We start from the raw sequence: 12,771 nt of genomic DNA, 5'->3' as shown, positions 1-12,771 counted from the left end.
ACCTCAAGAGAATGGTTTAAACCAAAACCATTGGTTGACTGGCAACAAAATTTGGACTAGGATGCTAACTCTTCATTTCAGCCCCGCCTCTCCAGCAGTTACCAACTGAACATATTTATATTATGTATTATTAGTACTGAGGTAGTACCTACGAGCAAGGCGCTGGACTCTGTTGCGTTAGATGCTGTCCACAACACAGAACAAGAACCCAGCCCCTGTCCAAGAAACTTACAATCTAAATAAAGAACAGGTTTATCCCAACAAGTTCAGTGTGTTTCCAGTTACAACTACCAAAAGATTTGGAAAAAGCTTTGAGAAATGTGCCATACATTTTCCATATCTTTAAATATTCTGTTTGTACAGTAAAAGCTGTGTTATCCAGCACTTTACCAACCGGAAAGCTCTATAAACCGCCATTTCTGATCTTCATTGAAAGTCCAGTTTATAGTCCGGTTGGCTCGGGGCCGGCAGGCTCCCTACCTGGCTCCGCGTGACTCCCCAAAAGTGGTGACATGTCCCTACCGCTCCTAGGCGGAGGAATGGCCATGAGGGATTCGGAGTGCAGGAGCGAGTGCAGGGCATGGGCTCTGGGAGGGAGTTTGTCTGTAGGAGAGGGCTTGGGGCAGGGAACTGGGGCATAGGGGGGGTTTCAAGGTGCCGGATCCGGGCGCTGCTCACCTCAGGCAGCTCCCCGCAAGCAGCAACATGTCCCTGCTGCTCCTAGGCAGAAGCGCGGATAGGCAGCTCTGCACGCTGCCCCCGCCCCTCCCCGAACACTGAAACTACCAACTGCCTTGTTTTCAATAGGATTTTGCATCACGTTGCTAATGTGAGGTAGCTCCACACTTCTAGCGAAGACCAGGCCTTAGGGCGTGGGCTGAGCAATTCTCAAGGAGACATTTGGGAGGCAGGAGGGGGAGAGACCAAGTCTAAAGAGTCTTAGACTGGATTTTGTGATGTTTATTTTGAGCTGCTTCTGTAACTCAAGCCAACCCAAGTAATTTTTTAGCCATTGCAATTTGTGTGGACTGTTTGGAGCAGGGGGTGGGAGGGAGTGGGAAGGGGTAGTTACTTGTTCTGTTCTATTAGGCTGCCAGAATGTGGCTGATTAATGATGCAGTCAATAACTGTTACTTTGCTGCACCCAGGTCCATCAGACAAAAAAGCTATCATTTGTGTAGCAAATAGTTATTGTACTACAACACTAACAGAATCAATGTGGCCCACTATGAAAATATGTTTTGGCTTTTTCCTTAGTGTGTATGAAGAAGCAAGAGATCATTGTCCCATGATGCTAATGGAAGCTGTGCTTGTGCACAGACATCCTAATTAGAAGTGCCCTAATTCAAATTTCAAAAAAGCTGAACGCTCATTGGAAGAGCTGTTCAAATTATTTGTTACAAGGCTCTCGGAAAAAAAATTATGAGAATATTCTTAGACTCTTCCTTCCTTCACTGTTTTATCTTAAATTGTGTAGATATTAAATCTAGGAGGGTGCTATGTAAGGTTGTCTCTATTCATTGGACTGAATGTGCAAAGATCCAAAGACTTCCAGATATCATACTAATGTCTCTGATTTGAAATGAACTGCCCTTGCATGCTCTGAAGCACAGTCTGGTACATTACACTCACATTTTAATATCCCCACTCAGTCTGACAATCTGGATAAAAAAATGTATGTCTATTCAGATACTTTATTTTAAAGGTCTTCCGCTCACTAACAAGAGAAATGTCTTAGAAAGCATCTAATTAGAATGTCCAGAAAGGTTGTCATGCTGTATGTAAATTACACAAAACATTTAGTCTTTGACATGAAACCAAGAGATCTAACTTTCCGTGAATTTGCACTGTACTAATTCCCTAGCATACTACTTTTGTTTACTTGCCCCAAGGCCTGCATCATTTCCTCTGCTAATTCTGGCTTTTGTTTTAAATACTCACTCCTTTTTCCCCTCCAGAAAACAGGATGGTATGAGGCGCTTGATATTGTTCAAGGTTTTTAAAACTTCAACCAAATCTGTGTGCATATAATTTGCATTTGAACGTGTTTGAAATTTAGTGTATAACTCAAGGATTGATTTGCAAACTAGACTGCCTGGCTGTGGCAGCAGGAGCTAAGTTTACAACTGCAAGGTTTTAACAGAGCATATTGAAGCTTTCAGTCCATATTGAAGCTTTCAGTCCAAATCACCCCTAACAGTGTTGTCAACTCCCAGCCTTTGAGGTGTTTTTCTTGTAGCCCAGCAAATAACGACTGAAAAATTATCATTTTAGAAAATCTCATGTTCTGGAGTGCCTGGGTCACAATTTTTCAGCGCTTGGGATTGCAATACTATAAAAAAAAAAATAACTTGTAGCAGCTGCCATTAAATTTGCAGAGCTCAAAGCTGCAACGCAGTCTACTCTCCTTTGGCTAGAAAATTAAACTTCACAATGACAGAACAGTGAGTAAAACTGCCTTTGGTTTACTTGACTATCTCCCCCTCCCCATTCATTCAGAGCACTAACACAATCCAATTGAGGCTCAGTCCTGCACTTCTCCCTGGTCCCAACCCCTTCACCCCCGCATTGTTTGTGTGCTTTACAGCAGCTTGGGCCACCCCTTTTCCCCTGACTGGCAATTTCCTGCTTCCACCTCCTCTTCTCTGATTGGCATCTCAACTCTCTTGCTCTGGTCCCTCTTCCCCCTCCCTCTGCAGCCTCTGCTACGCCAGGTTACAATCTCAGTCGTAAAGGGAAAACATTGTGCATTTATTTTATGCTTTGAGAATGGCAAAGCAGTACAGCTTAAGAGATGCCCAGATCACAGCATTACTAAGTGCACCTCAGACATAAGTCGTCACTGGGTTGTTGGTTTCTTTACCCAAATAAAAATACCGCAAACAAAGACATGAAGCAGGAGAAGAGCTTGCACCAGCAAAACATTTCTATCAGTGATTTGCAGTGACTGAGCCCTTTTCTACATCCTCTTATATCAGCAGATGCCACTATTGTAAATGGTTATATGAAACTAGTCAATAGAAGGCAATCAGAAATAGCAAGGGCAATATTATACCAAAAACAGACTTGTCAGTACCAAAAGAGAAAATTGAAATACTACTCTAAAGATTGCACGGAGCTAATAAGATATTTCAAGCAGATATACTGACAATCGGCAAATGGTAAAAAAACCCCTCGTATCTTCTATGAAAATTATCTGTTTTCAGCCAGGCAGCCCATGCTTCTACATGTGTGGTATCCACTTTGATCAGCTTCAAACACGTAACTGACGCAAGTTATTGATTTGAGTTAAAGGACACCACTCCCCTTGTGCTAGCCTGATTGGTTTTCCAAACAACTGGCTGCAGGGCCCAAAGAAATTGACAACTGCCATTACCAGCCACCCAATATAAGTAACTGATGATGCCACAGAGCAGCTCCAAAAGCCATAACAGATATTTGCATAAAGCTGAACTGCACAGTTACAATGTAGAAGCTGAAGTAGTTAATCTGATCTCCAATATGGGAAGTAGGAGTTTTATTATTCATGAATCATCGGTCTGGAAGGGATCTCAAGGGGTCTTCTAAGTCCAGTCCCCTGCACTCATGGCAGGACTAAGTATTATCCAGACCATCCCTGACAGATGTTTGTCTAACCTGGTGTTTGAAGCACCATAACTGTGTCATAACTGTGTCAGTACTTTACTACAGACAGTATTCATACTAACCTAAAAAGCAAAACAAAACCCCTGCTGCCCTCTTAAACAGAGAGAGGGTAATTGGTAATGTATCTTAACACGGGGTATGTCTACACTGGAAACTTCAAAGCACTGCCACGAGGGGATTAGCTCCGAGCGCTGGGAGGCCAGCTCCCAGAGCTCGGAGCCTGTCTACACTAGCGCTTTAAAGCGCTCAGACTTGCTGCGCTCAGGAGGGTGATTTTTCACACCCCCGAGCCAGCAAGTTAGAGCGCGACAAAATGTAAGTGTAGACAAGCCCACAAAGCGAGGAGCTACAAAACAACGTAACACTGAATACTAAAAACTTATGGCAATACTGAAGCAAGGTGAAATAGTTACAGTGAGCCATACTCCATTTAAGTTTGTCTGTTCTTGACACTTTCACAACTGAGCAGGTTTTCTATAGGGGATTTTCTTTTCTTTTTTCTGGACAGAAATTCCATATAATGTATTTTCCACACTGCAAGTGTTTGTGAAAAATTTTCAAGTCTCCTTCAATCTTGTAATTTCAGTAAGACCAGTAGGACGCAAAATTGTCTTCAAAGCCAAAAGCACCGCATGATCTAGCAGCTTAAGCATACGATTATCTTTCCATGTCTGCCATTCACAGGTCTTTAATACTTTGCATTTGCATACAAGTGGGTTTTTTGATTTTAAGTGGCAGTGATTTTGGAAAGGAGAGTCTGCCTGTGCTAATATGGCTCTGGTGAAACCAGTTGATACCGACAGGCATAGCAGGAAGCAGAATTCACTGAGAGATTTGTCCTCTGTCGGCAGTTTGTGGAGATATAATTTTTATTTATAGAAAAGACTGCATTATTCATGCAGCTTGGCATGGCACATCCAATTATCAATTTAGGCATATTAGATGAGGAGGTGGAAAAGCCAGACCATTAAAAATTCACACCTGCAACATGCATCTAACAACACATATTGAGATTTTAAGGAGCTGGGCAACAGAGATTCACAAAGTCCAAACCAAAAGAAAGCTCATATTCCTGTTCCAGCATTTCCCTATGGAATGTCAATTCAAATGACTGAAGAGACAGGGTGGGTGAGATAATATCTTTTATTGGACAAATAAGTTCTCTCTCTAATATCCTGGGACTAACATAGCTACAACAACATTGCATAATTCAAATGACTGACATGTCAGCACATGCAACTTACTTTCAGCCATACTAGGTAAGTACATTTGCTGGATGTATCTGGTGTATCATCCAGCAACAAATCAGTTAACAATGCTAATATTTAATAGCAGAGTGTCAAAGTTTAACTCCCAATCAAGATAAGTGGGGATTTCATGCCTCGGTGCTACTGTTTCCTTGTGTCAGTATTTACACTTCAAAAGGAGAACTAGAAACTTTTTAAAATAAAAACCGGAAGCCTGTAGGAAAATCCCATTTCCACAGTTTCTGGAGGCTCTCTCAATGCAGGGGACCTCCATTGTCTCTGCCCATGATTTTGCATTCCTTTTTGGTGACTTGAATTAGAATTTCATGTCTGTATTTCAACCCCCTAGTTTTAAATTCCAAATGACATCTGACATCCTCACAGCTTTAATGTTATTTGAATTCCTCCCCCCATGCCAACTACAATTAATTTAGATTACACACAGTGGGACCTTTACTGTAGTGTCCTTCACAAAAGACAGACACTCTAGGCAGAAATTCACTAACTGGAGTTCCAGCATACACAGTGTACTGAAACACTAGTTCAGGATAATGTTTTCAAAAGATTTGAGTTACCCAGAGACTACAATACAAAAATTTAACACTGTGAAAACAGATGTGCCAGAGGCTAATGCAGGAACAGTGGGTTTTTTTGTTTGTTTTTAAAAAGTTCAGTCCTACCCATACAATGAGAACAAAATGTGCTGTAACCATGTCAAGTTCTACCATGGCAGGACCACAAACCACAACAGTATAGCTTAAAATGGGACAACTGAGACTTAGGGCTTGGCTACACTTACGAAAAATCACCCCGAGCTCAGCAAGTCAGAGCACTTTAAAGCGCTAGTGTAGACAGGCTCCGAGCGCTGGGAGCTAATCCCCTCGTGGAGGTGGATTACCAGGAGCGCTGGGAGAGCTTCCCTCCCGGCGCTCGCGCACGACCACACTCGCACTTCGAAGCGCTGCCGCGGGAGCGCTTTGAAGTTTCCAGTGTAGCCATACCCTTATTGTTATCGCCCAGATGGAGTTTCAATATATACAAGTTCACTTTAAGGGCTTGTCTACACTTACTGCACTGCAGCTGCGCCGCTGGAGCACTTAGCAAAGTCACTACCTGTGTGGACAGGAGACCTTCTCCCATCAGCATAGGTACTACACCTCACTAAGAGGCGGTAGCTACATCAACGGGAGAAGCCCTCCCGTCACATAGCGCTGTCTACACCAGCGGTTAGGTCAGTATAACTGCATCCTTCAGGGGATTTTCCACACCCCAAGTGACGTAATTATACTGACATGAATTGGTAGTGTAGACCAAGCCTAAGTGGGTTACACTATATATGCAGTGTCTAAATACAGAATATTTGACACCACCATGAATTACTCTGCTAGGGACTAATAATACCTTCTCGGCTTCCTATCATTGCCTAATCTCTTCCCCATCGAGGCTGGAACCAGCTATCAAATTCTCTGAAGTCTTTTCCAAAGGGTAAAGAAATGGCTGGCTTCCAGATGGCCAGTGTAGAATACCAGTGTGAGGTGTCATTTAATCATAAACCATCTTTAAATAACGCTAACAATGGCCAAAAAAGGTGTCATTTCAAAAAGTTAAGGATTTACCCTTTCCTACTTCCCTACATTCTTTATTAGAGTAATTTCTCCCAATTTTTTAGGAAGAACAGACTGAATAATCAGTTGAGATTAGGCAATCCCATAAATTAACAGGAAAAGACAACAGCTCATGCTTGATTTTAGTATTATGCCCAGACAAACAAACTGATATATATTCCCTTTTAGGCATATCCTTAACTTATATATATATTAGTTAAGGTTATGCCTAAAAGGGAATCCATATATGTTAAGGTATTAAAATGCACAAACACCAAAATAACCTAACTCTGTCCTTTAGCGATACCATAATAACCACAACATTGAGACATTTTAATACTTGTGGTCCCAGATTAGAGTAAACTAATGTTTTTAACACCTGTTGGGTTTGGTGACTCTGTTGAAATCAGAAGGGACTACATGTGGAGTGAGGGTGCTGGAATCAGACTTTTGGCATGGATTAATGTGCATTCCTTTTGAAAGTGAATTGGCAATCTTCAGTGTTACTGCCTCTGTCTTTCAGAGTAACAGCCGTGTTAGTCTGTATTCGCAAAAAGAAAAGGAGTACTTTTGGCACCTTAGAGACTAACCAATTTATCTGAGCATAAGCTTTCGTGAGCTACAGCTCACTTCATCGGATGCATACTGTGGAAAGTGTAGAAGATCTTTTTATATACACACAAAGCATGAAAAAGTGGGGGGAGGTATTTTTTCATGCTTTGTGTGTATAAAAAGATCTTCTACACTTTCCACAGTATGCATCTATGAAGTGAGCTGTAGCTCACGAAAGCTTATGCTCAAATAAATTGGTTAGTCTCTAAGGTGCCACAAGTCCTCCTGGTCTTTTTGCCTCTGTCTTGTTTCAGTGGGTCAAGACTTCTGTATATATGGCAACACAGGATGACAATAAATCTGCACTGTTCAAGTTTCACAGCAGTTTACTTGAAAACCTTTTGCTGAATCTTTGCTTGAAAACCAGCAAGCAAAGCAGCAAGACCTTTAAATAGGAAGTTTAGCCTTAATGTGTTGATTTTTAGTACCCTGTTGAGGCATATGGCTTCATTTTCAGAGACACTGGACAACTGCAGCCCCTACAAAAAATAATGGGAGCTGCTGGTGCACAGCACCCTCAGATCAGGCCACTAAATCTCATCTGCTAGAGTGTTATTAGAAATGGGGCTCAAACAGGAAGCCTAAACACACACGCTTCTGCCTCTAAAAATGGTTTTGAAATCAGTGTGACAACTCACAGACTATGTTTCTATTTAAGGTGAATAAGGGTGGCAGAAACAGGTTGTAAGACTTAAATGCATGATTTTTGTGACATTGTGACCTACTTAATCAAACTTCCTGAGAATAATACATACTAAGACTATCCAAGTGCACTGGAGTGGCTAGATTGCTTAAGCATTACTTCACCTCTGATCTTCTGAGGAAAACAGCTTCAGTCTAGAAACAAGAAATTACAAGCAACTCACTGCATTCATTTGGGGCCCAGTCCTGCTCCCAATGAAGCAATGTCATGTCATGGCTTCCATGGCAGGGGTGGGGGGAAGAGGATTAGATCCGTATTCAGAAATGGTGACGAAGCACAAGGAATTTCAGAACTCTCCAACTGCACACACAAGCAATCTCAGTTACAAGCTGGCCATTGAGAGAAGTTCTACTTACTTTTGATACTTTCCTCTTTGAACCTTCAGCACTTTCTGCCTCCTCATGTTCTTTGGCTCCCTGAGTGAGATTTGTGTAGTTGACCAACTTACCAAGTAGAGAAGATACCTTTGGTCGTATATCCAGTTCCTCCTGTGGACGAAAACAACTTATGTAAGCCAAAGCAGTCAGAAGAACGGGGTGGATCATATACCTTCTTGGCAGGGCTGGAGCTGCTGATAAACTCACTGAAAGAGGCTGCAGTAGAATAAATGAAATATTAATTTTGTCTGATTTGGCTAGCGGACGTCTGGGTTTTGAAAGCTGTCTTAGAAAAAAAGAGCTCTGAACTCCATGATTGCAGGAAAGTGAATGATTTGCAGTTGGCTAATATGCATACCTTGGGTTAACATTAAAAAAACATTTTCAGGGACAATTCTTCAAATAAACCAGAGATCTGGTACCCAGAGTCCCAGCCATTGCAGTGTTATGGGCACACTCTGGTAGATTTAATATCAATATCCTAATCCAGGGCCTCCGAGAGGTTTGAGGTTAGATAAGCCTCCCAAAATCTGTATGTTTTGTTTGACTGTATGAAGGTCTCACGATCCCCTCTCCCTAAATTCCCCACATCCAGCAGGATCCCTCTTACCCTGTGCTTGTCTTTGAGGGTGGGGAAAGCCCGTGTGTTGGTACTTTGCACCAATGCGCTCGAGGAGCGGCAAGCAGGCACATTCCCGTATTGCAGCTTCATCCTGTCTTCTGGAGCAGTATGGCAGGAGTGAGCCACTTGTCTCATTTTTATACCAGCTGGGATCTTTTGCAAAGTGTTTAGACAGTGCTCTGATTATTCTTACAGCTTCTCTTCTCTGCCTTCGCTCCATATTCTTTCCTGCATTATCTCCTAAAGATCCTTAAAATAGTTCTGTTGTTCTGAACTTTCTGTTTTGCGCCTCCCCTTGTGCTTGCCCCACACGCAGAGCACGCCTGTCAGGTTTAAATTTTCTCAAGCGCCTACCCTACTACTGCAATAACTAAAAATTAGGGAAGTCACCAGTGAAGCCAATATTCTCACCAACACCAATCTCAGCAATCATAATTTACCAGCCACATAGACCCACAGGCCCTGCAAATATACAAAGTCCCTTCGTTCTAACACAGCCATCCACAACACACCTGATCCTGCTCAAAAGCAAAACTCCAGCCTCAGACAGATTATGATATCTTTCCTGGAAGACATGCATTTGAGAGAAGCAAACATCTGTTATCTGTCCATGAACTAGCATGAAGTCTCAGTGAAGGTTCTGCTCAGAGCGAGAGTGGCAGGAATTGGAGGCGGGCATTGTGACTGGTTCTATCTTACTGGCACTAGACTTCCTTAGCACAAGCCCCTACATGATGGGTTGTCACTGTGGAAACAGGGTGTGCTAAAATGGAGCTTTTGTGACCTGATGGAGCAGCTGCTCAGCAGCAGCTAATCTAAATGGCCTGTTGGGAAAGCGAATGCTTAAGAAAGCTTGGAACATGCTTTCTCATGAACTGAAGCATCTGGATGGAGGGCTGAGAATTCTCCCTTCAAGAAAAAGTCAAGGATTCTTGCTTCTTTGGATTCTATGGGAGTGGCACAAATAACATGCAGTGACAGGAGAAAACTGGAAGCAAATGGGAAGATTAATGGGTTCTTACAATTATATTAGGGCCCTGGAATTACTGTCTTCTTTAAACAAAATACACACACACACTCAAAGATGACTACCTAAAGTTAGCCACCTGTGTAGCCTGATTCAGAGGCACTGAACAGCCACACTTATAATTGGAGTTGATAGGAACTGGAGGTGCTCAGGACCACTGAAAATTAGAACTCCTAAATAACCAACTTTTGGCACTTAATTCTGGCCTTCATTTATAGAGCTTTCCATTACAAAAATATGGCCTTCCCCATGTAAATCAATGCCCTGCTAACCCAGCCATGCAAAACAAAAACAAAAACAAAAAAAACCAAGCCAGAGCAACCAATCTGCAGACAAAAAAGTGGTACTGGTATGAAGTTACTCCTCCTCCGTTCTGTGTGAACCTTAGAACATACTCTCAGCATGTCAAACTTGCTAAAGGGTGAAGAGGCACACTATCATACACTGCCAAGAAAAGGAGTTGGGCATGGGAGAAGCCACAATCCAGCTAGCTGGCAAAAGTGAATAATGGCAGATGCTGGTAGACTGGCTCAGTGTGGTGCAGCTGTATTGAACCTGATCTTCTGGGCTCTTTAGAGCCTCCTGGGCATCAGAGCCCAAACATGCTATTTTTTCCCACCCTTCCCTAATCAGTAGCTCCTGTCATTCCTTGTTCCCAATTTCTGGAACCCATGTTCCCAATCTTCAGCCTTCTGGCACTAGGTCCTGACAGCAGAGAGGCTGCGATAGAGACAGTTACACGTGAGTGCATGGTACCTGGGATGCCAGCTGTTCCCTCCGCTCTCTATTCCACACATTACCGGCCGAACAACCGCTGGGACAGTGGCATTATAAGTGTATGTTAATGGGCCTGACCTACCAAAGGCCACTCAACACTTTAAAAAGATTTTTAAAAGGTACGAATGGCATGTAGGTGTCTGACTGCTTGACTTTAGATGGGAATTAGGCATCTACCTGCCAGTTATAGCTTTGAAAGTCTCCATCCCCTCCCTCCACAGAAAAGAGAGAAAGACCTCATCTCCTATTCTCCATAACCCAAGATCAAGGATGCTCATGCCCAGTGGTCTGGAAAGCAAAATTAAAGTTTACCTCAAACAAGGCCAAGTTTCGATCATAATAATCACTTCCCTTGCCAGCTTCAGAACTGTTGAGAAAAGGACTGTTTTCTTTATGGTTGCCATGACCTGCAGAGAGAATAAAGAAGTAGTTTTTGGTAAGTTTGGAATGGAGGTAAAATCTGAGGAGCATCTCAACTCCCCAAGGAAGATTGCTCTATACAACAGCTGTTCTATTCAATTTTTAAAATCCCAATTTTTGTTCAGCATATAATTTTAAAATGGCATAACTGTGTTAGTTGTTTGATTTACCATGACACAGAGAAATTGAAACCATCATTGATATTGCTTTCAGAGTTGAAAGTAATCTTTTTTTTTAAAAGACAAGGAGTAACACAAAACTGCCTCAAGGGGCAGTTTACAGGTAGGACCACTGCCAAGATGATGTCTTGGGCCTAATAACCTTGACAGTTTCCTTTTTAAGTTTTTTTAGTAGAGTATTGTGATTAATCAGAAAAGACAGTTCCTGAGACCACTCACAGTTAGAGATTATTGCTAATTTGTAACACAATTTTCTGTTTAAGCAATAAGTAAACAAATCAGATAGATCTAATTGGCCTGATTCAAAAAATATTTAGTAAGAATTGTTGCAGGCTAGTTAAGATAATACCACGTCAACTAAAGAGTATTTTCCTTCTATTTTATTGCAAACTCTAAATTCTGTAAGTAAATATGCACTTTCTCAGTTGCACTAAACCAGTGGTGAGCAACCTGTGGCCCATCAGGGTAATCCACTAGCAGGCCGCGGGACAGTTTGTTTACATTGACCGTCCACAGGCACGGCCACCTGCAGCTCCCAGTGGCCGCAGTTCGCTGTTCCTGGCCAATGGGAGCTGCGGGAAGTGGCTCAGGCTGCAGGAACATGCTGGCCGCCACTTCCCACAGCTCTCATTGGCTGGGAACAGCGAACCGCGACCACTAGGAGCTGCGGGCAGCCATGCCTGCAGACGGTCAATGTAAACAAATTGTCTCGCGGCCCGCTAGTGGATTATCCTGATGGGCCACAGGTTGCCCATCACTGCACTAAACCCTTCCTCATCATGTTGTTTTTGTTCATATAAAATTACAGGCTTTGGGGGATAAAGACTCTTCTTAAGAGTCTAAACGGGCATCTAGCACATTTGGATAATGTACAAACAAATAATTCATAGCTTTTATATACAGTACAATGTGAAAGAAAATTTAGCATAGCACAGAGGACCTAAAGAAAGTTTTAAAATAGTTTCAGTATTAAAACTTCTTAAGTGCAGTGCAGCATAAAATTATGTGATATTCTGCACAACTGAGCAATGGTTCAGGTTTTCAGAAATTCTCAGCATCTGCAACTACCATTGGAGCTGTAAATGACCAGCATTTCTTAAATTCACATCTTTTCTTTAGCACTCTGAATTGCATTCCCTGTGTTTCCCAGGTCCAATACACAAGGCACAGGTGTTTACAGGTTCATGTCCCAAAAAGAAAACAAATATAACCTAAAAGATATCCTAGTCACTAATTTAAAAAAACTAAATTACCAAAGAAAGTGAAAGAATATCAAAGACCATCTTAACAGGAACATATCCCTACACGTTAAAAGACGGAATTGTATGTTGAATTTGTAAGAAAAAGCAGAAGATTGAGAAGTTGAAAACATTTCTTCAAAATTAGATCTTACAACTAATTCAACTATGGTTAAACCAATTTAAATCAACTGGGTTAGCCTCTGTTGAATTAGCACTACATAAGTGAAGGTATCTGCTTTGATATTATGAAACCTGGACATGTCTCACAAAATTACAAAAATAAACCCAACTGGATAAGTAGTTGGCAAGCTAAATAG

The 12,771-nt window shown here is 42.0% G+C and overlaps 1 protein-coding gene across 4 annotated transcripts in view; it reads right to left on the bottom strand.

The window, feature by feature from the left end:
* The window catches only part of SLC12A4 (solute carrier family 12 member 4), a 74,307-nt gene that overhangs the window by 34,390 nt on the left and 27,146 nt on the right, over positions 1-12,771 (bottom strand). For all 4 annotated transcript variants that reach the window (XR_005222225.2, XM_007053985.4, XM_043526342.1 and 1 more), the window contains exons 2-3: positions 10,927-11,021; positions 8,168-8,299 (exon numbers count right to left, since the gene is read on the bottom strand). Coding sequence is in view for 3 of the 4 variants with exons in the window: in XM_007053985.4 (XP_007054047.3) it covers positions 8,168-8,299; positions 10,927-11,021 (227 nt within the window). In the remaining variant the exon portion in view is untranslated. The remainder of the gene's footprint in view (positions 1-8,167; positions 8,300-10,926; positions 11,022-12,771) is intronic.

This window comes from Chelonia mydas, chromosome 12 (assembly GCF_015237465.2).
Source record: "Chelonia mydas isolate rCheMyd1 chromosome 12, rCheMyd1.pri.v2, whole genome shotgun sequence".
Lineage (NCBI taxonomy): Eukaryota > Metazoa > Chordata > Testudines > Cheloniidae > Chelonia > Chelonia mydas.
Note: the sequence above shows the minus strand (reverse complement) of the source record. Positions and strands in the feature narration are given on the sequence as shown.